Here is a 25,679-nt window from a genome sequence, read left to right as displayed (position 1 = left end):
CTAAAAATAATCATGTGAACAGCAAGGAAGTAGTGCAACTTAGTAATATTGCCTGACTTAGCCTTAGAAAAATAACTTGCCGAGTTCTATGCGTGAGGGAAAGTCTCCGTTTACTCCGAGCTTGTTTTCAAAATACCAGCAAGGACAGCCTTTGAAAAGGGGTGAGAAACAGATTCTACTCAATATTTATGTAACATTCTGTCAGTAGTATCCTGAGAAACCAGTAAATGAAGTGGTTAAGTTGGTATCCCAGTGCAGTGGCGTGTCAGTGTCTGCAGTTTTAAGGGTTATGAAAGAGAGAATGACCGGGAGAGTAACAATGTATGCGGCTGCATATTCGTCTGATATTTTGAGATCGGGTTCTCACATTCAGAGGCTCTTATATAAAATGAATAGGTGCGGCGAACTATGAGTGTAACAACAGATGATTGCGGTCATGGATCAGCTGACGCGGAGTGATACATCGAATCGGTGAGACCGTTTGTTTACAGAAGGTCTCAGGGATGGTGATTTAGACCTTAGTGCACTTTCGACGTGGCCTTTGGCCACGTCTCGTGCGCTCGCCGACGTGGTTCGCTTATTTGGAAAGTTTGGAACGTAAATTTATATTTGTATGTGCTCTAATATGGAGCAAATAATCAAAATATTATTGTCTGTTTTCTTAATAATAAGCTGGGTAAAGTAATAACAGTTTCAAGATAGTTAGTTAGATGTTTTATGTAAACGAATTCAATAGCGACACTAAATTGGAAAAGTAACATTTCACTTCTGTTGTCAGTTTTACATTTTTAAAAATAATTGAAATAAATAAATATTTTCTTCATTCTTTGCATATTTCTACCTCTCCTCTGTAATAAATTCTGATGCTCACATTTTGAAATTCGAAAACTCTAGCATAATTCCCTTACAGTAGTTCTCTGGGTGAAAATAAACTTTCCTTAAGTTCCCCTAGCAACGTCCGTTTCCATGGTCAACAACAAGCTCGGCAAACTCTAAAGAATTTTTTGTTATTATACCTGTAAATTACACCTGGACTGAATCTAGTTCTTATGTAGATGTCAGCTTTGTTTGAAAGCACCTTTTCGAACCAGAAGTTGGTTCATCTGTGTGCTATTGATCTGTGAGAAATATAATGTATCTCGACAATTAAGAATTGAAGCAAACAATGTGAGCAAAAAAAACCCAAGGGAACGGGTTCCTAAGGACGTTGAAAAGGACATTTTCACCCTTAAATTGAGCGATTTTTTAATTTTCTCGGGCTTTTGGGACAATTTCATGAAGGGTCGTAATCAGGCGTTTTTTTGCCTCCGGGGCTTCCTTCATGGACAACATTTATGTCAGTGAGTGGTGGGATTGGGGCTATATATATACGAGGGGCGATCAGGTTGCTCTGACCCTAACATAGAAAGAGCGGCAATAGGGTTTCAATTTTTTTTTATTTTTCAACATACTCCCCTGCAACTCCAATGCACTTCTCCCATCGGTGCTCCAACGGCTGGATACTTTGCAAAAAAAAAAAAAATCTTCTGACTGGTCCTAAACATGAGTCCACAGCCCTTATCACCTCAGAATCATCAGAAAATTTTTGCCCACGAATTTCATTCTTCAAATGTTTGAACAAATGGAAATCACTGGGGGCCAAATCTGGGGAATATGGTGGGTGGGGCAGCAATTCGAACGATGTATGTGAGATAGCGGCCCTCGCAATGCGTGAGGTGTGGACAGGTGTATTGTCCTGATGAAGGAGCACACCACGGGTCAACATCCCACGCCTATTTTTCTTGATGGAATCACGTAATTTCTTGATTAGGTCACTGTAGTATGTGCCAGTGATGGTTTGGCCTCTTTGTAAATAGTCCACAAGAAGGACACCCTTGCAGTCCCAGAAAATTGAGGCCATCACCTTCTTGGCTGACGTTTGCACCTTGAACTTCTTCGTTGGTGGAGAATGTGGGTGTTTCCACTCCATGCTTCGTGATTTTATTTCTGGGTCGAAGTGATGGACCCATGTTTCATCCATAGTTACAAATCGGGCAAGAAAATCGTCTATATCAGCACGAAACTTGTCAAGAAGTTCTTGACTGATGAGTACTCGGGTGCGCTTCTGATCTGGGGTGAGGTTTCGAGGGACCCATCTTGCAGCAATTTTTTTCATTTGCAATTCCTGGGTAATTATGTTTTGCACAGTGCCATATGACAGGCCACACATCTCAGCAACATGACGGATAGTGACTCGACGATCCTTCAGCACGATATCGTGGACTTTGTTAATGTTTTCGGTCGTCATGACAGTTTTTGGTGCTCCACCTGCATGTTCATCCTCACACGACTCTCTCCCACAATTAAATTCACGACACCATCTCTTCACCATACTGTATGAAGGAGCAGTGTCCCCTAGTGTATCCACCAAGTCCTTATGAATTTTGGATACCGTCCACTTCTTCTTCACAAAATATTTGATCACCGCTCTCACTTCAGTTTTCTCCATTCTGGCACATTGGCACAATTTCACTCAGTTAAACCCCTGTAAAAGGAAAACTGTACGCTACTCAGACTTGCAATTCAGAATGAAAGCATATAAAGGATCACTAAAGAATAACAAAATAAGAAATCAATCATAACGTCATTCCTTCTATGTTAGGGTCGGAGCAACCTGATCGCCCCTCGTATATATTGGATTATTGTCCCATTAAAAAAGATATTTGATATTCTGTATATTCGAGCGAATTACGCTCGAGCATGGGAGATTCGATCGAGTATTTTCGAGCAAAACTGGTCCAATGCAGTACTCTAGCCGGTACAACACTCCTCTGACTTAGTACTGCTGCTTCTTTAAGCAGCATTCTTATCCAAAGTGCAATACGACGGACCTAAAATGCAGTACAAAATAGCGAATCACCATACTATTAAGTGAGGCGAATGGACAGTACGTACAATTACCATTCGTTCCAAATTAAAATTTGTACCAACAATGAAAATTAAAGGGGACACGAAATATCAACCTCTCTTCCACGTTGGTACACCCTGTTGCAGACTAACGAGGCTCTGGTGTCTGGACAGTGGAAACAATACGCAACTTGGGCCGAATTTAAATTGTGCGAGAACAAAGGTTCTGGTCCTACAGCGGAACCCAACAGAACCCATTAGAATTTACGGGTTTTTGGACCTGGTACTACAACCCTGAAACATAACAAGTAGCAGCAGTAATAACAACAACCACAAAAATAATAGCAACAATAATAGCAGTAGTAATAATAATAATAATGATGATGATAGTTTCTATGACTTCATCCTTCTCCCTTCTTTTGTCTCTGTGGGAATCTAGGTACAATGTGAACGCGAATGTTCAGTGCTGTGATTTGAATATTTCTATTTAGGTGGCGTAAAGAGATGATAATTATGTATAAAAAGAAAGGAAAGATAATCATTGAAAATCAGGAAGAGGAAATTTAGTAATATAAAAGATGTCATTACTCCCAGACAGTTAGCAATCAGCCCAGCCAGGAAATATTAATGGAATACTTATGTCAGTGGATTTACTGAGGGGCATAAAAGCAGGAAGTGGAATGATGACACCTGAATAACTGGGGTTTGCTACTGGAAAGAGGGGAAAATATAGAGTTGGGGAGAAGAGTGAAGGGGGATTGAACCGGGAGTTGTTGGTGAAGTAGGTATTGGCAGGCGCGTTGCCTGATAATGTTCGCATCAGCACATGAACACTCATGTATATGTCTTAAATTACGTAGCCTACATATTAAATGCACACACACATACGTATATTTATTCGAAAAAATACTATGTTTGATGTACGGGTATATACACACAATTTACTCTGACACGACTTCTTTCCCGTCTGATAACTTCTGTAGATAGTTGGTAACCCTGACCCTCAGGGTGTTCCACGGAGGGCGTTGAACACAATTGCTGTGCGTGTTGCATAGAGCTGACAGCTAAGGGGCTGTTGGCACTATACCCCGAAGATGTTCACTTCGCTGTGCGAACACCGATGCAAGCGGAAATACTTCTTACATTTGGCACCAGATGGCAGCATATGCAAGGCATGTCTAAGCCCCGCGACAGGTTAAGTTTGCAGCAGATTTTATGTATTAGTCCGCTCGAGAATGGCACTCAGCATCTCCCGTGCCAGTCTTGCGTCAACCACCAAGCTGTTCATATCCCAGACTGTGAGAAAATTGGCAGCATTACAGCTCAACTACATTCTGTGTGCACATTGTGTTCTATATATGCGAAAAGTTGCTGCAAAATTAACCTGTCGCGGGCTTAGGGTGACTCGAAAATGTCTTGTGCTACATAGTTGCGAACTTTAGCGAGAATTCGCTAAACCTGGCAGATTTTAAGGAGGAGAGGGACAATTTCCCCTAGGTTCTTCTTGCATTACTTCAAATATAGCGTGATTTTGGGGGAAAATTGCTGTAAATAAATTGAACTGTTATTCTTACTTTTTCAAGTAAGATGAAGTTACAAGGGAGAGGAGTAAATCTGCATTCAGTACAAAAACATTATTGTGAACACTCGCACGCGACGCCACTGGGTATTGGGGATTATCTCCGCAGTTCCGAGGAGATTCAGGTATATCACTGAGACGAGTAAGAAACCTTTGATACGCTTTGTTTATTTTGACCATATGAAATATTTTATTTGTTTCATGTTAATTTCACATTTGATATATTTGTTAGTTTCAATACTGTTGTTTGTGTTGACTTAAATTTGTAATTTTTGCTGTACATTTGTTACACGCAATATCGGAAGTGGAAGTCATTTCCGGTTTGTGAAGATGTGTAGAACTGTCCAATCTTTTATTGATTCGGTTGCGAGGACAACAGTGCGTAAAAAGAAAATAATAAGTTGAGTTGCGGAAGATGACGTCTATTTTGTGAAAAACGCTGTTTTAAAGAAAAAGCAGCAACTTAATTCAAAAGTGATTGTGTTGGTGAATATTGTTATTAATTAGCAGTGATTGTTTAAAGGAAAAATGTTTTATTAAATTTGTAAAATAGTAAGAAGCTATTTTCTTGTTCAAACCGTTTCGTCCTGAGAATCCAGTGTAGTATACATTAAGGTGAGTCTCATAACTCCGCCGCACAGGGAGATTGGGTAGCTACCGTGACGTAGTAATCCGTGATCCAGTAGCGAACACAAGAAAGGAACGTCACAGGTAAATTTGGCGCTCAACGTGAAGGCATCGATGATGTAAAAGGATAAATTGTAACTGTAATATCGTGTGAAAAAAACGTGTGTTTTGTGCCGTGTGAAGTCATGAGGAAATTGTCGAGCGTTACAAAGTCTGATAACACATAGATGTAAGTCATGTGATCGATTTTGCAGAGATATCAAGGTATGAGCAGGAGAATTTTGCGAAGCCAGAGCAAGAAGAAAATGGATAAATTGAGTTGTTGTGATGATAAAGATAAGCCTTTGGACGAAATATTTCAGTGCAGGAAATGCGAGGCGTATTTCCATTTAGGGTGTGCAAATTTGCCAATATCCAGAGAATTTATTCCTGATGATGACTTAGTTTGTAAAAATTGCAAATCGCATAGTGCTACTTTAAATATGGAGGTACTTTGTGGATGGTTAAAGAGAATTGAAGAAGGAAGGAAAGAAGATCAGAATGAATTGAGGAAGATCATTGAAGAAGGAAGGAAAGAAGATCAGAATGAAATGATAAAGAGGTTTGAGAAAATGGAAGAAGGAAGGCTAGAAGATAAGAATGAATTAAGGAAGATCATTGAAGAAGGAAGGAAAGAAGATCAGAATGAAATGATAAAGAGGTTTGAGAAAATGGAAGAAGGAAGGCTAGAAGATAAGAATGAATTAAGGAAGATCATTGAAGAAGGAAGGAAAGAAGATCAGAATGAAATGATAAAGAGGTTTGAGAAAATGGAAGAAGGAAGGCTAGAAGATAAGAATGAATTGAGGAAGATGATTGAAGAAGGACGGAAAGAGGATAAGAAGGAGTTGATGAAGATTATTGAAGACGGAAGAAACGAAACTAAGGTAGCTTTCAGAAACTTGGAGGAGGTATTTAGGAATGATAAGGAGGAAATGATGACGAGAATGAAAGCAGACCGAGAAGAATTGATGAAGAAGATTGAGGATGAGCGGAAAGAAGATAAAAATGAAATGATGAGAGTAATAGAAGACAGAAGACAAGAAAACAAAGAAGAATTGGAAGTTGTGCGATGTGATTTGTTAAAACAGATTGATGAAGGGAGAGATGCACTAAATAACATAGAAGAAGTCAGGGAAGTAGACAGACGAAAAGTAATGAATGAATTGGACACCGTAAAAGCAAGGATAGAATCCGTCGTGGATCAGCAAACTACTTCAAGGAATTTGTATATGCAGGACAGTGAGAAGATGAATAAAGAAATTAACCAGAAGTTCTATTTTATGGAGGAATTCCTTTTAGGGAAATTGGAGAGATTACATTTAGAATCTGTCCAAGGAAATCCAGGAATGACTGCTGGAAATACTGACAGATCTGTGGAAAATGTTCGATGGGTGAGAGATAATAATGACCCTTTGATTTCCGGTATATCTTCAACAGAATCTGTATCTTCTGCTGAATTGTTGACTAAAAGGAACCGTAAGAGGAGAAGACGTATCCAAAGTACAAAAGGGATACCCAGAGAAGATATTGATAAATCTCCTGATGTCTCTCATAGTCCATCTCACACTGGACATTTTTTTAGAATGTCGGATATTAACTCTCTGAGCAAATTTACCGGAGAAATAAATTCCATATCAGCGGAGCGTTATTTGGAAGAACTGAAAACGTCCATGGACATAATGAAAATGCCTATGCACTATAGATTAAAGGTGCTTCCTTCTGTAATGAAAGGGAAAGCTAAAGCCTGGTTTATTGCCAACGAGAGAAGGTGGAAGTCTTTTGAACAGTTTTGTGCCGCGTTTAAAAAACAGTATGCCTCTGCAGAAGCGAAGCAGAGAGAGATCCAGATTTTAAGAAACAGAAGATATTCCAAATCCTCAGGTCTTTCTATGGAGGATTATTGTTGGGACGTCTACGGGTCATACTGTAACTTGGTCGAACGTGTGGACCAAACAGAAGTGTTAAGTTTAATTATTCATCAGCTCCCATACAGAATACGGCAGCTAGTATTAACAAGAGATCCTCGAAACATTGACCAGTTGACCAACTTCTTGGGGAAGTACGAAGCCTCAGAACAGATAGATGGGTGGAGAGGCGACGGTAATAAAGCAGAAGAAAGGAGACCTAACCAACCTCGAGTTCGCAGAGTACAGATGACAACTTCTACTAATAATCCTGGAGGATCCCGCAGCGCAGAGAGCGGAAATGGGAAGGAACCAATCACCAGAGAAGGACAGCGATTCCCGGGTGGTAGGTGGAAGAATAGAAACTGGACAAGTAACAGACTTTATAGAAGGACTACGCTGTACACAAATAGTTGGAGAAGAGATCAAAGAGCTCCAGAACGAAAAGAGTGTGCAATACAGACGGAAGAGCTACCTTCCAGTAATCTTAGAGTTACAGCGTCGCCATGGGAAATTAACTGCAATGAAGTTCTGGGTTTAGCCCAGCGCCCGTTGTAAGCGGTACTCTTACGCTTGCAATGAAGGGCATGCAAGAACAAGAAAGCGACGAAAGTGAAGACCCATTCCTAACAGAAGATCCGTTAGAAGTATTGTACTTGAATATCGAAGCCACTCCTCTAAATTATTTAAAAATTAGAAAGACGATAATGGAAGAAGATAGGGATAATGTGAAGAAACCTGAAATTTCAGTCGAGGTATTAGGATTCCAAATAAAATGCACTCTGGACACGGGTAGCGAATGTACCCTTATGAATTATAATATTTGGCTTCAAGTACGAGAGCGATTACCAGGTCTTAAATTGCAGAAGTGTCCAGGCGTAATATTAAAAGATTTTGCTGGTAAAGAAAGATCACGGATAGCTGGTTGCAGGCGAATAAATTTTGAAATTGGCGGTTTTATATTTGAAGATTTGGTATATGTGGTCAAGTGCTTAGAAGCTGACTTATTATTTGGTTATCCTTTCCTTCGAAGATACAAAGCCACTCTGGATGCAGGCGCAGAAAAATTGTATCTGATCAATGACGGACACACAGCAGAGCAACATTTACTTCCTAACGCTGGAGATTCAGAGAAGGGCGAGTCGTGGGAGAAGACAGCCTTAAGAGTGGGCTGGAGGTTGGCATGAAAGTAGTTTCCTGGCCAGATGCGATACAGAGACACCTAGCGACATATCAGTGAACTAGCAATTTTTCTCTGTTGTGTCCTAAACTAGAGGAAGAGCACAGGCCGGAGGGCAGAGGACCTCCCCCCCATGGTGGAAAGACTTGCCACCATGTTTCCCCCCTGCCTTCACCACCCCCTCCCCTTCGTGACCGCTGCGAAAGGGCACCATCTGTTTCATTTCATTCTGGTTTCGGCTTCTTTCAAGATTTCTCCACTGGCAAAATATTCACTGCTGGCTGGCCACAGTAGACAGTCAGGACCTTCACAAATGAGATTTGGACTGAATAAATTTTGTTGATTACAGTGGCTGCTATAATTATGTAGAATTTCTCTTTGTGCGGTTGAGATTATAAATTGAGAGTAAAGAAGGAGGTAGAGATTATCAGTTGAAAGTAACGACGAATCAAGTAAGAATAACTAATTGAAAGTACGCTGTGTAAATGTATAGCATACCAGTGGCAGTGATAACAAGGCAGAGGCATACTAGTCGCCATTTACTTTCTTTTTTTTGTAGGGGGTTTCGTGTTGATACAAAATTTGTATCTAATAGTAATAAGCACAAACAATAGTAACAGTTATTATTTTAACTACTACGAACAGTGCTGATAATAATTCGAGATGGACGGGAGCGAGACTATAATCTTCCAAGTCCCTTCGTGCAGTTCTCATCGTTGAGTTCACAGCAGATATACTGGGCCAAGGTTGATCTGTCGCCTTTCTGCCACTTCTCACTATTCGCGAAGATGGGAGGGAATGAGTGATGATATGAAATTGATGAAAGAACACCCCCCCCCATGCCCAGGCCTGGATTCGATTGATTGGTTTCAAACTGAAATTTCAGTCCAACTAACAATAGTATGATCTTCGAGATGAGCACTATACGTGTTACAAAGCACTCTTAAAAAATCCCCAGTGAATTGGTCAAAATAAATTGACAGAATTTCGAGGAGAGGTCGAGCCGCTGTGAGCCCACACCTTACGCCAATATATGTAAGTAAACCCGTGGCGCAACAGCCCGTGAAGGCAAGGGCCTACTCACTCACTCACTCACTCACAAGGGCCGGCCTCACTAATACACCAACCAGTTACAGGGTGACGTGTGGTCAGCACGACGAACCCCCCAGCCGTTGTTGAAGGTTACCCCAATCTCCTCAACAGGTCCTAAAGACCAGCCATGTCAAACTCAATTCGTGAGTAGGGCCGCATAACGATAATGTCAAAACTATCCGGGTCACACATCTAGAACCCCAACACCTTGAAGTCCAGAACTAAGTGGTTCGACCCAACGGTGCCGGATTCCAGTGATTGTTATTGCAGCATCGATATGTAAATTATATATAGACCTCCCCCCATATTTTTTCATGGTTATAGTATTTAACATGTTACTTTCGAGTATAAATTGGTTACAATTGTGAAAAACTTTTTGCAAGAAACTGTTTGTGTGCAATTATAGTTTCGTTTCGCACAGATTTGACAGTTTTTTTTAACAAGCTTCTCAAAAGTCTGCAATAAGTTTTTTGTGAGCATGAAACTCTTAATGCAAACAACAAATATTTTGTCAGTCATTCTTGATCATTCGGCTCGGCTGTTTCATTAATCTTCCATTATGGAAAACAACTTTTCACCAAGGCAAGTAAAACCAAAATTAATAAAATTTCTTCAGCAAAATAGCTTATTCGAGGATACTCCTATGGGAGATATGAGAAAAATCAAGGATAGCCCACCTCGCGACATTTATTTTTCAATACGAGTTGCACTGCAATTCAATAACTTCCATTCGAAGGCAGGACTTGCACACGCATCATCAAAAGAAAAGGGAGCAGAGCAGAACAAGAATATTGCCCTTCGCACCCTCTGAAGTCTTGAAACCTGTTTCCAAATTCATCACGTAGTATTTTTACTGTGGACAAATATTCCTGCCATTCATGGTATTCCTGAGAAGTTGAGAAGGACAAATTATAACTTTATTAAAAAAGTTTTAATATAACGGAAGACTGTAACTTTGCAAAATGACCTCCACTTCCTTCAAAATATCAGCCCTTGTGTCACGGGGAGGAATCATTCAAGTAGTTTTACTGTCATATCGAGATGAGAATCGCATCCACGAATGAAGGGAGCTAACCCAGCTAGCTCGCAGACGTTCGTAATTTCACATATTGTGAGCGAAAAGGCAACAGCACGAACAATTTCTGTTTTCAATTGTTCGTTGACTAAGTTATCAATCCTCTCCTCAACTGTATTTCTGATTTTTTAATATTTTTTTTATTAGCGTTGCTTTTCTGCCACGTTTGGCTAATGGCGACGATGAGGATGAGTAATTGTATGATGAAATTGATGAAGAGACACATACAAAGAACACCCATGCTCAGGCCAGGATTCGAACCCGCAACCTCTGGTGTCGCAACGGGCTGTGCTAACCACTCCTCCACAGAGGTTGGCAAATTTATTTCGTGATATAGAAATACTTCTGAATGAATAAACTTTATCAGGGTACAAATTTTCTACGCTTTTCACTATTCACTTCACAACAAAAGTAAGAATTTCACTTGAAAAATCTACATTCCTCTTCTATAGTCCTTTTCTTACTCCCACGAAGTTTGGGCAGCCATATGGTTCCCTGAAACTTTTACAGAAACTGACTTTTCTTCCAGGTAAATCCTTGAAAATCAAGAAACAAACTCATAGGCGACAGAAAGTATGCACGCTGCCCTCCCCCAGCTGGCAAGATATTTTCGTACTTCAGAAGTAACATGTCCATCAGCTTGCTTAGTTGACACAACACCTACTCTATAATGGAGTGTATACCTGTGTAGGGAAAATTGGTCAATGTGTTCAAGTTTGGATGAGTCTGGTCTTGTATCACGAGAAAAGAGAAAACGCGATAACTACAAATGTATAGATAATTTCAAGCATGAAGTGTTAAGTGGGGCCAAGGCGGGCCGCATTAACAGATGCTGGGGCCTACATGCGGCTCGCGGGCCGCGAGTTTGACTGGCCGAAATATCAGGAGAAAAGTTGTTACGCTTCTTCCAGGAGACTCGAACCTGCGCGCGTCCCGTAGCTGGAGAGCCCAAAGCATGACGCCTTGGACCGGACGGTCACGATGCAGGACAGCAGGCCCGTAGGCAGAATTTTATTTTGGGGGGGGGGATGCTCATCCCTTATCAGCAGCTGCCATCTAAGGGCGAAAAAGTGAGGGAACCTCTGAAGATGAGTTTTTGTTTCCTAATTTTAATTTGGCAAAGGGGAGCTCTTTCACTGTACCAAGCGCCGTCAACCCTATGCCGGTCGTTTGAGTATCTTGAGTTTGAGTTTCTGTAAGTCTTCTTTATGTATAGATAGGCTAATCGGGACTGGACCTACATTTATAGTGGGATTGAACTATTGGGCGTCCACCAGGTACCAAACTCGGGACCTTTTGACATTACGAGGGTCATCTTTACCATTACGCTATAGGGGAGGCAAAAATATCTGAAACTAAGAAGACATTTTGAATGGACATGTAGAATGTAGGAGGCAGGGTTCGCGCTGAAGAGGAAGAAGACGGAATTCTCCCTCCCCTTTCCTAACCTGTACATCTCTAATGTAATTCTCAATCAAGCCAGGAGTCTTGTCCTTCTACATTTTATGTCACTTTTGTTATTGTTAATGAAGAATTCAAATTAATAATTTGTCTTTAAATCTCAAGTTAGCAAGTCAGCCAAAATTATGTTTTTATACTAAATTTTAGATTAATTGAAGATTTGCAAAGAAACAGTAGACCTTTTCATGATCCTTCCACTCCAAAAACAAATGTTTTGTAAGAGTCACATCAAGTTTATGTTTGGAAATAGTGAAGTTCTAGGAACCACACACACACACACATATGTAAGCAACAACGATAGTAGGCTATTGTAATTTGGAGAGGATGTGATTTGTGAGCGGAACAAGCATGGGAATTTAACGAAGTTCCTTTGCGAATCATCAATTATGTGTGTGTGTGTGTGTGTGTGTGTGTGTGTGTGTACACGTATTTCCTACCTGCATCGTTGACTCACAAAGTACTACATGTGAGGTAAAAGTATCGAAATGTAAAAAGAGGAAGCGCTACCACCCTCCCCGCCTTTTCTACATTTCATTCAAATCGAACACCAGGCACGTATCGAGATATATATTTCGGAGGGGCTTCCTAACGTAATGTCTCAAAATAATAATATTAATAATGTTAAATTAAAATAAGTATAATTATATTAAAATAATTAATCTATTTTTATTACATTAATAGATAAGAAGGCGATATAACAACAGTGATACAGTATAACATCACGTATTCATTATCTAGCTTACGTGTAGTTAAGGTCGGCAAAATTTGTAAATAAATAGAAACTGCCCTGGCAAGGAAATTAATGTCAAATAGATAAAGAACATAATATTTATTGAGTATGAAAAATGATGTTAGATCCAGTTGACGAAAGTAAAATGCCTGGTAATATTTTGCATGTTATTATAAGTAGTAATAATTCTTGCATAAATCTTCTTTGGTACTGTCATTCAAAGTCGTATTGCTTTCCAATATTTTTGCGGAAATAAACAAATTGCGACTAAACAACAACCTTATTTTCATTACTTAATTGAAGTTATTTTATGATCTCATTATTTAATTTTTGTACTTGGTAAGTCTTTCGCGGGGAGGTTGGGACTCCTGGACCCCCCTGAATACGTTCTTCGCGGTAGGAATCGAGATAAAGTTACTGTGTCACTGGTTCCAATTCACGGTAAATATGCTCTGCTTCTCTACACTCAAACATACACAAACTCATGGCCTTCCTGCTTTCTTGGTTTCTTGCCTGGGAAAGAGGCAATAAATCAAGCTGTGACAGCTACGGGACCTTCTGACGAGGGGACGGAACCCAGCTGTGCAGAGGATTCAAACACCCGCGCGAAACAGCCCTCCCTTCAGCCTGGGGCAATTTTCGAACAGAGACATCTAGTGGCCAAGTGGCAAACTATCATGAATGAAATTCGGCTGAAGCGGCCGTATCTTTCGCCGTCGATAATACATGACATTTTTAAACAATCATTTTGGGCTGTGCAAGTGATTTTTAAAAGAAAAGCCCTCCCTAGCTTAGTCATAAAAGGATTGAGCATTACGTTAGTATGCATCATAATGGCCATTTTCGTTGGTGCTACCCACAAATCCTATAACCATTCTGTGCTGATTTACGTATTTCCTTATGGGAAATTGAAAAAAAATAATGGTATTTGTGCACATTTATCGAACTGAAATTGCATAAATGTGTCATGTACTTAAAGTTTCATAAAGTAAGTTCACATCCACTGCGTGTTTTCCGGCAAATTTTTGTCCTAAAACGTTATATTCAACAAAATGCAAAAAAGCCCATGTTAAATTTAAGCGCTTTCCACGGCGACCTTCGCCAAACTCCACCGCCCTCTTAATACAGTGTACGAAAGCGGAGGAAGAAGCTAACGCTGATGAGTGGACTGCAACAGAATCAGACATAAGAGATAAAGCCTTTGCTTCAGATGTTTTGAGAGTTGAGGAAAAGGAGCAGCTATTTAATTTATTGTTGAAATATAGAAGAATATTCGCCGACAAACCAGGATTATCTAGGAATTCTATCTGTGAAATAAATTTGACCAGTGAAGAACCTGTTTACTCCAATCCTTATCCTGTTCCGTTGTCCAAGAGGAAAAAGTTGGAAGGAGAATTATTAAAGTGGCAAGAGAAGAAAGAAATGTTTGATCTATGGAGAAAAAGAAGGAAGGAGATTACAGATCAGAAAACAAAAAGAAACCGCTTGTAAAACACTTTATCAAATAAGCTTGCACGTGAAGATATGAAGTACGTGTTATCAAATGTATATGAAAATCTATCTTTTGGTTGCATTATGAAGGTTGAATAGTATATTCCATCATAGAAAGTAATCGTCGAGAGTCCTGCACATTCTTTGAAGAAAATGGATAAAGAAGAGTTTATAAAGTCATCTAATTATTCAGATGATGCTTGGCTTGTGTACATGATTTGGATACAACTTGAATTTCATTTCCTGTAATGATTATTATTAAACCGAAAGAGGGCTGACGTTAGGTATAATTCCCAGAAGAATTAGAAGTTCACAATGTTGATAATTTAGTTCCAGGAGACCAATCGGAGAATGAATGGCGAAGTCGAAGGAAAAGGACAGCCATAGTTGAAAATGATAAAGGAATAATAGGGAACAAATGTATAATTTTATGTGAGACTTCAATGTCAATAATTAAGTTTAAGCCAGAACAATTTCAGAAGTTAAACGTTTGGAAATACAAATGTTTAGGAAATGTATAGTTTTATGAAGAACAAGCTGTTAATGTTAAGAAGCTCTTAGAAGATGTGGAAAGGATGGTGAAAGAAAGAAAAGAAGTTCTACACAAAGCAAGAGAACAGATAGTTTGAAGATTTGTTTTTATGATTAAAAAATGTAGGATCATATGATTTTTCTTAGAGCGAGTTTGCATGAAGAGTGAAGAGTTCTGAAGTAAGCTCGAAGAAGTTTATTCTATAAAGAAAATTTCCTTCATGTACATTGCGTCAATTTTCTTTGTTTGTATGGGAGGAGAACTTGATACGCTTTGTTTATTTTGACCATATGAAATATTTTATTTGTTTATGTTAATTTCACATTTGATATATTTGTTAGTTTCAATACTGTTGTTTGTGTTGACTTAAATTTGTAATTTTTGCTGTACATTTGTTACACGCAATATCGGAAGTGGAAGTCATTTCCGGTTTGTGAAGATGTGTAGAACTGTCCAATCTTTTATTGATTCGGTTGAGAGGACAACAGTGCGTAAAAAGAAAATAATAAGTTGAGTTGCGGAAGAGAATCAGGGAAAAATGCGCCCGGGAAAAATGCGCTCTCGCAATAAAAGTGGGAAAAATGCGCCCTCCCAAGAGTAACCACATTAGAAAGTGGGAAAAATGCGCCCAGCACACATGACCAGTCAGCAGAAGAAACTGACAGCGTTTCTTGACTACTTTGTGCAACAATGGCTGCAAAATCCAAATCTACCAATTGATGTGTGGCACTGTGGAATACAGCGGATACAAATATGACAGGGCTAGCATCGGTTTGGAAGGAACGAAGAGGAAATGAACGTACATAAAACTGGATGAACAGATTAGCAAAATTTTACATACTTACAAAACAAGCACACCCAAGGACCTTACCAAGTGCCTGAGAAGTCTGGCGTACATCCAAAAAATGGAGTAAAAGATCGTCAACGGAGGTCACAAGAAATGGAAATACAAATGTAAATAAAAACTTTAATGAAATAAAATAAAAATTACAACATATTAAATCAAAATTACAAAAGTAAAATTAAAAAAAATTATGACAACGGACATCATCTCCAGCTTCTAAACACGCCAGAAAAATGAATATTTTTACTGTACTTTAAAAACAAAATTATCTTTCCTGACAGTCCCAAACCTGTGTTAAGTGTGAGGAGAAGCTGCGTAAAGGTTGTTTTAATCAATATATTATCATATTGGTGAAGGTTGTGTGTGCTGGGCGCATTTTTCCCACTTTTCATTGTGGTTACTCTTGAGAGGGCGCATTTTTCCCACTTTTATTGCGAGAGCGCAATTTTCCCGGGCGCATTTTTCACGTCTATTTTGTGAAAAACGCTGTTTTAAAGAAAAAGCAGCAACTTAATTCAAAAGTGATTGTGTTGGTGAATATTGTTATTAATTAGCAGTGATTGTTTAAAGGAAAAATGTTTTATTAAATTTGTAAAATAGTAAGAAGCTATTTTCTTGTTCAAACCGTTTCGTCCTGAGAATCCAGTGTAGTATACATTAAGGTGAGTCTCATAACTCCGCCGCACAGGGAGATTGGGTAGCTACCGTGACGTAGTAATCCGTGATCCAGTGGCGAACACAAGAAAGGAACGTCACACCTTCATTTCTTTTTATACATAGTTATCATCTCTTTACTTTCTTTTTCGTTTTATACGTTTGCGGTGGACAGAGCCCCAATCCGATGACAACGCCCACAAATCGTTTAGATTTATAATTTGATTTAGTTTATTTAACTCTGTTTTTTGCCACTTTGGTGGCGTTGGGGATGAATGATGATAAGGTGAGATGAATGAAGACACAACCACAAAAACTGAACACAACACAAGCCTGAGAGAGCCTCTAGTGGCTGTGATTCCAGACGCCAGAGCATCGTTAGTCTGCAATACGCAGCCAAGGGTGTGCTACGTGGAACAAAGCTTGACATATTTTGTCTTCACTGAGGGTCCTCTTACAACCTTCGCCCACAAATCGAACGCTGACAGTCTGGTTCCTTCTAATCTCATGATCAGCTGAAATTTGTATAAAAGCAAACGAGCTGACGCCATGTGACCCTAGCGCATGCAACGACGTTAGTGTTTTGTTTCTCTTTTACCTCCCCCCCTCTCTTCCTACCTTTCGGTTTATTCCCAACACGCCATGCCATAATCATCCTCACGCTACTAAGCCTCGCGACAGGTTAAGTTTGCAGCAGGTTTTATGTATCAATCCACTCTAAAACGGCACTCAGCATCCCCGTGCCAGTCTCGCCTTAACCGCCGAGCTGTTCATATCACACACAGTGAGAAAATCCGCAATATTGAAGCGGAACTATTTTCTACGCGCACGTTTGGGTCTATATATGCGAAAATTTGCTGCAAGGTTAACCTGTCGCGAGGCTTACAGTTGCCCAAGCAGCTGCCCCCACCCCCCCCAAACCCTCTACCCCGTGCCACTTATCTCGACTGCTGATAAGACGTGGGTTTATATCAGATTGGATGTTTTATCAGCGAATGCCGTAACCGCTTCTAAATTTATGCAGTGGTACTGTACTTTGCATGCTGAAACGGGCAAGATTGATTTCGATGTTGCAGGGGAACGGTTGATGAAGGAAGGGTTTCTTTTGTTTCGAGACGGTTCGCACGGAATTCTGGGAAAGTTGGAGTTGTTCTCGGTTTCTGTGAGAAGGAACTCTTCTGAAGAGTTTGATGAATCGTGGAATTTTGGAAACAACTCACCTGCTGAGTTACAACGCATAGTACAGTAGAAATTAATTATGCACGGATTTGAAATATTCGGTAAATTATTTTTTTAGGTTTTAGGTTTGGTCCAGTTTATACACAGATTTGCTAATCGGGACCGGACCTACAGAGTGAGTTCCGAACCAGTAAGAGGAAATGAAGTAATTCATTGAGCGTTCTTCAAAATGGTTTGAACGATAAGAAACCGTTCCAGGAGCGATACAACTTTATCAACAATTAAAGTTCTATGAAAATACTTTCTACCATATCTTCGAGTTTTGTTTGCAACGGTCGTAGTAGTTCCAAATTTCTCCACTAGGTGGCAGGGTGATAAGTTCCAACATGGCTGCCTGTGGTGCAGAGAAAGCCTTTTGAGTCCTACAGTTTCACGTTTGTCGGTCTGTTGTTAGTGTTCAGCGTGAGTTTCGTACGAAATTTCGTAAAGAACCAACATCCAAGAACTCCATACGTAAGTGGTATGATAAATTCAAGACAACGGGATGCATTTGCAAAGGAAAATCGTCCGGTTGACCGTCCGCGTCTGAGGCAGATGTCGAGAGAGTTCGAGCTAGTTTTCAACGTAGCCCCCAAAAGTCTACATGGAAAGTGAGTCAAGAGCTAACAATGCCTCGAGCAACTGTTTGGCGCGTAGTGCGTAGGCGTTTAAAGATGTATCCCTATCGAGTGCAGTTGTTACAACATTTAACACACACGTCCCGCAAAAATTTTTGTGAGTCATTTCTAGTTATGCAGTGGTGATGATGATTTTATTGACAAACTTTGTTTCAGTGATGAGGCTACGTTCTATGTGACAGGAAGAGTGAACATGCAAAATGTTCGCATCTGGGGGACTGAGAATCCTCGTCAAATCGTTGAAGTTGTGCGTGATTCACCGAAGACTAATGTGTTTTGCACCATTTCATCTACCAAAGTGTACGGTCCGTACTTCTTTCACGAAGAAACTGTGACTGGAAAAACATTCCTACACATGCTTACTACATAGCTTATGCCGCAGCTTGAACGGGAAAGTACAAACTTCATTTATCAACTGGATGGAGCCCCATGCCACTTTCGTCGCCACGTTCGAAATTACCTTAATGACAGACTGCCAGACCGCTGGATTGGGCGATCTACTCAAAATGATCAACAGTTACTACGTTGGCCACCAAGATCCCCGGATTTAACCCCCTGTGATTTTTTTCTGTGGGGACATCTAAACTACATTGTGTACAAACCTCCTCTACCCGCAGATGTCAATGAACTGAAAGAGCGCATTACTGCTGCAGTGCAAACTGTTGATGCAGACATGTTGAAACGGGTCTGGGCGGAATTCGATTACCGAATTGATGTATGCAGGGTAACAAAGGGGGCTCACATAGAACATTTGTGAGATACTGTGTTCAAAATTTTATCAAAAAAACTTGGACAGTTTTAGGAATTACATGTAAAATTTAAAGCAATTTGGACATATGTTTGTATATTCCTTTTTCATTCGGAGGAACATTTACGCAGGGAAATGAGATTCAGAAGGGGTGAAGACAGGAAATTACCCCCCCTTTTTTTCTGAATTTTAGTTCCCAGCCTATACAATCCAAAATTTGTTATCAACCAGGAAAATAACATTTCTCCTCTTCCGATTGGTTGATTTTATTTTGATTCGGTTTTCTGACACTTACGGCTAATCACGGAGATGAGGATGATTAGATGATATAAGATGAAAGAAAAATGGTTCCTGAACCGTATTTAAATTAATCGGGGAAAAAAAAGGTTCCTGGACCGAATTGAAATACTTTACAGATAAAAAGGTTCTTTACGGTCCAGAACCCATTTACGCTTGCTCATTTTCTCTCCTGGACCGGAATTAAATTTATTTAAAATTCCTGAACCTTTAACAACCCTGGTATCTATATACAATTTGCATAACTGTATACTTAACATAATAATTCATGTAGAACAAAAAGCTGTTTTTTATAGTTAGATATAATCAGTGTAAAATAGACTGTAAGCTAAAATGTAACCTTGCTTCAAATAATAATAATATTTTGCTGTAACTTACTTCCTCTAAGTCATAGAAAACAATATTTTTAAAAAATAAATTATCGCTACAATTTCTCCATTCGAATTACATTGACTATTTCAAGAAATCTCAGGGGGACAAGTGCCCCTCCGGCCCCTCCCTGCGGGCTCCATTGGATGAAGTACAGACAGAGAGAGACATAGTAGGAAAGAAAGATAAAATATAGAGAAAGAATAAGAGGAAAGAAAGGGGGAGAAAAACAATATAGATAAAGAAGAAAGAAAATTAGAGAAAAACAAAAGAGAGTGCTCAGTAAACTGAATAAACTGTTTGGTTAAACAAGAAACAAGCTTTGTTGACCGTAAACAAACTAAAATATAATCTTTACTATTCCTATAATATACCTTGGAAGGATATCCCTGGTACAGTTCCCGCCACGAGGCGTCCCGTCGTCTGTTGGAAGTCCTTGGCAGCTATCACGTGATTGCTAAGAGGAGCGTTGGTGGCAGCACCTGCCTTGTTCTCTGCCAGCCAGAGCTAGTAGTTCGCTTTGCGAGGGGAATTTGAACACTTGGTCGCAGTGTTGCCACATGAAGGGAAATTTCCCTTTTGCAGGGAAATTCGGACCGAAATTTTAGCCAAAAAGGAAAAAGGAAATTTCGATGAAAAATATCACAATTTCAGGGAAATTTTAAGGCTTCTGACTCTACATTATTACAGTTTATGTTAAGTTCCAATTTCATATTCACATCTTTATTATTTTCTGATCCTTCTTATTTCTGCTCCCTTGAATATAAGCCCGTATCCATTTATATTTCTCTTAAGTTTATTGTACGTCGCTTTTCTGTATCTTCGGATAATTGTAACTATTAGAATGAACGATTTAATGGATTCCTGACCATGATTTAAACCTGGGACATCTGACCAGAAAGCGATGAAGCTTACATGTATGTGGAAAATTTGTGTAACATTTTTTTATTCATACACTCATGGACCAACGGAAATTTTACTACTGCTACTACCACTGCTAATAATAATAATATTATATTTGTTTTGGTGAAGGGAAAAGATGGTTCAAAAAAGGAAATTGTGCCCTCAGATCGTGGCAACACTGCTTGGTCGCCACATTCACAGGGGCGATGAAATATTTTTTGTTTTTTCCAAACAAGTTTTTCAATGTAATGGAGAGAAAAGGAATGAAGATACAGAGAAAAGAAGACGGAAAGAAAATGAAGATAAAGAGACAATAAATAAAGAAAGAAAGATCATGATCACCGAAACGGGGCCCACCCGAAAATTGTTCTACCACAGCATGAGACACCCGACCATAGGCGCACCGAAGGGAGGTATATGGGGGTCAGAATGTCCCTTTTGACTCACATTTCTTGAATTTGATATTAATCTTGTTATTTAGAGTCGCTTTTCTGCCACTTTTGGCTAATCGAAACTATGAGAATGAGTGCTCATGTCCAAGCTGAGATTCGAACCCGGGATCCATTTACCCCTACAATATGCCTACCGTGCGTTTTTGTGCCAATTATACAATTAGATCCCAACCTAAACTTAAAAGAAAGAGCTTGGCCATAATAGCATCGGTGGACGGGGGGGGGGGGGAGAACAGCCCACCCTCTAGAAATTCGTTGCCTTGAATTGATGGTAGAAAAAAAACAGAATTATATTTACGAGGAAGTTGATAAAATAAATTACTCAGTTGGTTAGTGTTCAGAGTGGAAGTGCACAAAGGAGATCAGAATTTGATATTTTATTTTCTATAATCCAAATAATAAATGATTCCATATGAGAGAGTGTTCAATAGTCCATTAAATCTATGGACAACACAACATAAATTCATAAATATAATTTCCACTTAGCTTTTACCGTGGGCGTACCTTGGGGCCTAGTTTGGGGAGGGGGGGCAGAATGAAACTTCTGGGTTTGGTTTGTGGGGGGGGGGGGCAGAATTGAATACCCTTAAAATTGGGGATGCCAAGTGGCCTCCTTGTCTCCGCCAAGGCTTTAAGAAATTGTCCTAATCTGGAGTAAATAAAATTGATAACAAAATACGAGATAATAGTTTGAAATCTGAAAAGATATGATGAGAAACAGAAATATCAGATGTTTACTTGTCTCATCTATCTTGTAATAGTCTTACCAAAAATATATTCAGTTTATAGTAATTATTATTGATTTTATTAATTTTATGAACACTACTAATAAATGAATATTATATCAACGACCGGTCCCCTCATAAAAGTCTCCGTCGACGTCTGTGGATATACAGGTGTGCCATCTAGTGGAAGTCTTGAAAATCACAATAATTTATAGCCTGAAATAGAAAGTTTCATTACTAGAACTATAGTTCTTGAGGTAAAACTGTTTCCTCTTCCTGCACAAATCTAATTCCTATGTCAGCCAATCAACCAGCGTTTAAGCTATCAGCGAATGAAGCTGATTGGTTGTCATACTCGCGCGTGTGTTTCGTCAATTCTTTTTTTTTTTTTTTGAGGGAAAGGTATGCTTCACATGATGTATAATGTTCAAGCTTGTTGAAATGCATGATTCGGCGATGTGGTTGTATTTTATCTGAATGCATTAAAATGCATACTACGTTGATAAATGCTTGATAGCTATAGTTGCAAATTTTGTGCAGTTTATGCATAATTCGCTTAAAATATTTATATGTACAACGAGCAGCGTAACATAAGGCCTGACTTTTGGTGGGGGAGGAGAAGGGGGGAGAAAACGAACCTCGGGTTCTAGAAGTTGAAAAATAATACACCTAAAATATAAATTTAAATTTTGAAACACATGAAATTTTTTTGTGGAGCATGTGCCCCCTTGTCCCCGCCAAGTTACGCCTATGTTTACAACCAGAAAATAGAAACAATTACTTCTACTTACCGTCCCGATCCACTTGGCCCCGTTTGTTTCTGTTCCAATCTGTGAGTGACGTCATAGTACGATACGCCGAATAGCAACAATCCGAAACACGCAATCGAACAGAAGTGGACAGTCTGCCTCATATTGTACCTTTGGAAAAGCAAATAGTTTCCTGTGAAACACGACATAATAGCCACTACCCCTCAAAGTTCTAACGCTACTAGGTGCAGGGAGAGTCAAGTGCGAGGCTAAACGCTACGGAAATAAAAATGACACTTCGCGTCCGGCTAACTCAGCTGCCAGAAAAACAATGGAAAGAAAAAGTTGACACTGAAAATAGCTTCACACGGGATTAGCTCTTAAGGGCGCGAACGGTGCTCATTGGCCGAGGGTTTCTGCGCATGCGCGTAGCCTTCTCTAACTCAATCCAGTGGTTCCAACCATTAGTCATGTCTCTACTTCCAGGATATTTAAAGAAATGTATTTTCACATTGATAAACAATGTTGAGATGTTAAGGGGCAGATTAGTCATGTAAAGTTAATGCAAAAATTCAGAGAAAAGCAAATTTTAAACATATTTTCTCTCTCTCTCTTTCGATATTTCAAATTTTCTTTCAAGCCACTTTATACCGGCTCCGTTACGTGGTAAGAATACTTTAGGACTTGTCACTGAAGCTCCCGAGTTGAACTCCCGTCGTAATGGTATTTGTGAGTGTTCATTCATCATTTTCATATAATCATCACTCATCCTCAACTTTGCGATTAGCCAGAGTGCCAGGAAAAGAGACAAAAAATAACAAAAGTGCCTCCCCGATGGCGCAGTGGTAGCGTCGTCGCCTTGTCATCAAGAGTCTCGGGTTTGATACCCGGTGGAGGCACATAGTGGTTCGGATCCCATTTTAAACTGTAGGTCCAGTCACGATTAGCCTCACTGTGCATAAAGTGGACTTAAAACATTAACTCAAGCAATAAAATAACAAAAATACACGTTCGCTTTGCGTACCGGTAGACGAATCGGGACTGGACCGACAGTTTAAAGTGGGACATTTGTTTACAAGGCGACAAGGTAATGTGATCAGCACCATGCTCCTGCCGCCTTTACCTCCCCAGTGGTTGCCCGTAGCTATCCATTAATGGGAGCCTCGATTAACCCCTCAGACATTTGTTCAGAAACATTAACATACAATTCTCAATTCAGATCTCTCACATTGGGAATCGAACCCGGATTCTCCATGTTGCAGCCAGACGCCAAATCGGCTAGACCACGCATTTTTTCTCAATATTTCTCGCGGGGCTATAGCCAGACAGCCCCTTTATAAATATGCAACTTGCTTCTTACATACCGATATATCTGGCCCAAACGAACACACGAACTCTTAGTCCAGGTGACCTGACCGGGGTCCCGGGTTCGATACCCGGTGGAGGCACATAATGGTTCGGATCCCAATTTTAACTGTAGGTCCAGTCCCGATTAGCCTTACTGTGCACAAAGTAGACTTAGAAACAAAATCAACTCAAATCAAACCTGACAGATGTATTCCGTTAGCTATCCTCAGTCACTCAACTGGAATACTGGCATGGTACACGTAACGAAGGCCACGTTGGTTTCGTTTCATTTTCCCCTTTTTCTCCACCTGTAGTGAACCCATTTTATTCGTTGCTGTTAACCTCAAATTAGACAATTATCTGTAAGCAGCGGTGTGTTCCTATTTTTAACAGTCTGTCCTACAGTGTGCTATACTTCCCTGCAGCCATGTCTTTTTCTCTTTCGAGGAAAGCTGCAGTGAATGAAGCGCTGACTCCTCCAAACCACATAGTATTTGTACCAATATTTGGTAGTTTTTAACAACAATAGTTGGCAACACTGGTCAGAGTAACGTTCTGGTCAGTTATGGGAATAAAGTTAGAATCCCACAGAGCTGCGCATACGACAGAGCCCTGCAGCATACTGGTCGCCAGCATATTAATTATTTTATCATTGGGAACGACGAGTATTCGATTCGACCAGTAGAGGGCACTGATTTATCGATCGCTGGACGAGCTTCATCTACCCTTTTCAAAGTCCCGATTCCGCTGACCTTTTATGCAAGTTGCGCTTGCGTCTCCTCCTTCCCCCACACACCCTCTCTGCTGCCCTGGCAACAGTGTTACAAAACAACAGATCTGCATGTGACCAGTCTCTTCATGAAATACATTCTTCAATATGTAAAATGTATATCCGCTATCTATTGTACGCATATTTTAATTATTTCGCAAAGCGTAAGTGCAGAATAAGTTTGAAATAAGTAAATACCTTTGCCACACACACACACATTATTATTGAGACCTCCGTGGCGTAGTGGTTAGCACAGCGCGTTACAACACAAGGGATCCTGGGTTCGAATTCAGGCCTGGTCATATGTGTTCTTTGTGAATTCCCCTTCATCAATTGAAATCAATGTACTGGCCTCAGTGGAGACGGCATGAAGCCAGAGGTTGCAGGTTCGAGTCCAGGATGTTTGCAAATATTTCTATTATAAATTTCACCAGTTCATCATTCATCATCATCGTCGCGATGAGGTAGGAAACCGGCGTAAAATGATATAAATAGCCAGAACGATTATTGCAAATATTTACTTTTCTAATCAGACTATTCCTAATCAAGGGGGTTCCGGGTTCGATCTTTGGTGGAGGCACATTGCACAGTGGCTCGGGTTTAATTTGGAGCTGTAGGTCCAGTCTCGATTAGCCTATCTGAGCATAAAGTGAACTTAAACAAATTTTGACCCCATATAATCTACACACGCACAGAAAATATTAAAAATTAATTTTCAAAGCTGATTTACAAACGTGCAATGTTACACAAGAGCTGTTGAATACTCTTACGAGACCGTTATTGAGGAAAAGGAACTTAACGGAACAAAGAAACAGAAGAAAGAATGGGGCCAACATTTTGACAACTTTCCCCACATTTGGCAGACGGAATAGTTAGCGCTACAGCTATTATCTCTATCATTCTTTCTATCTTTTCTGTCTTGCTTTCTTCGTTTAGCTCTCTCTCTCTCTCTCTCTCTGTTCTCATGTTTCTTCTTATCTCTTTCTACTTTTTCTACTCTTCTCCTTCTCCCCCTCTCTATTTTCATTTCATTCCGTGATCTTTTTTTTTGTCTCTTTCACTTTTTTTATTTCCTTTTCTTTAACTTTTCGTTCCCTCTGTTTCTCTCTCTTTCTTGTTCTCTACTTTCCTATTCTTTCTACCTTTTATGCTGTCTCTATTTCTTCCGTTCTTTCTATATACAGGGTGTACCAAAAGTCCCATTACCCCCCTTTGTATTGTAGACAAACCTGCAAAATGTTATTTTAACAGCATGCGTATGATGAGAGGATGGTATACCATTAAATCAGACCAATGACCACTATTTACTCCAGAGGATCTGTGTGCACACCTCCATTTTCATGGCACAGTATTATTTGCCTCCAGGT

The 25,679-nt window shown here is 39.8% G+C and overlaps 1 protein-coding gene across 2 annotated transcripts in view; it reads right to left on the bottom strand.

Annotated features, from left to right (window-relative positions):
• The window catches only part of LOC145998590 (galactosylceramide sulfotransferase-like), a 56,434-nt gene extending 33,926 nt beyond the window's left edge, over nucleotides 1–22,508 (bottom strand). For both annotated transcript variants that reach the window (XR_014443330.1, XM_083135032.1), the window contains exon 1: nucleotides 22,239–22,508. Coding sequence is in view for 1 of the 2 variants with exons in the window: in XM_083135032.1 (XP_082991158.1) it covers nucleotides 22,239–22,405 (167 nt within the window). In the remaining variant the exon portion in view is untranslated. The remainder of the gene's footprint in view (nucleotides 1–22,238) is intronic.
• Between the last annotated feature and the right edge of the window lie 3,171 nt (nucleotides 22,509–25,679).

The sequence above is a fragment of the Lepisma saccharinum genome, chromosome 14 (assembly GCF_977018435.1).
Source record: "Lepisma saccharinum chromosome 14, izLepSacc3.1, whole genome shotgun sequence".
Taxonomy (NCBI): domain Eukaryota; kingdom Metazoa; phylum Arthropoda; class Insecta; order Zygentoma; family Lepismatidae; genus Lepisma; species Lepisma saccharinum.
The sequence above is the reverse complement of the archived record's forward strand: the minus strand, read 5'-3'. Positions and strand labels throughout refer to the sequence as shown.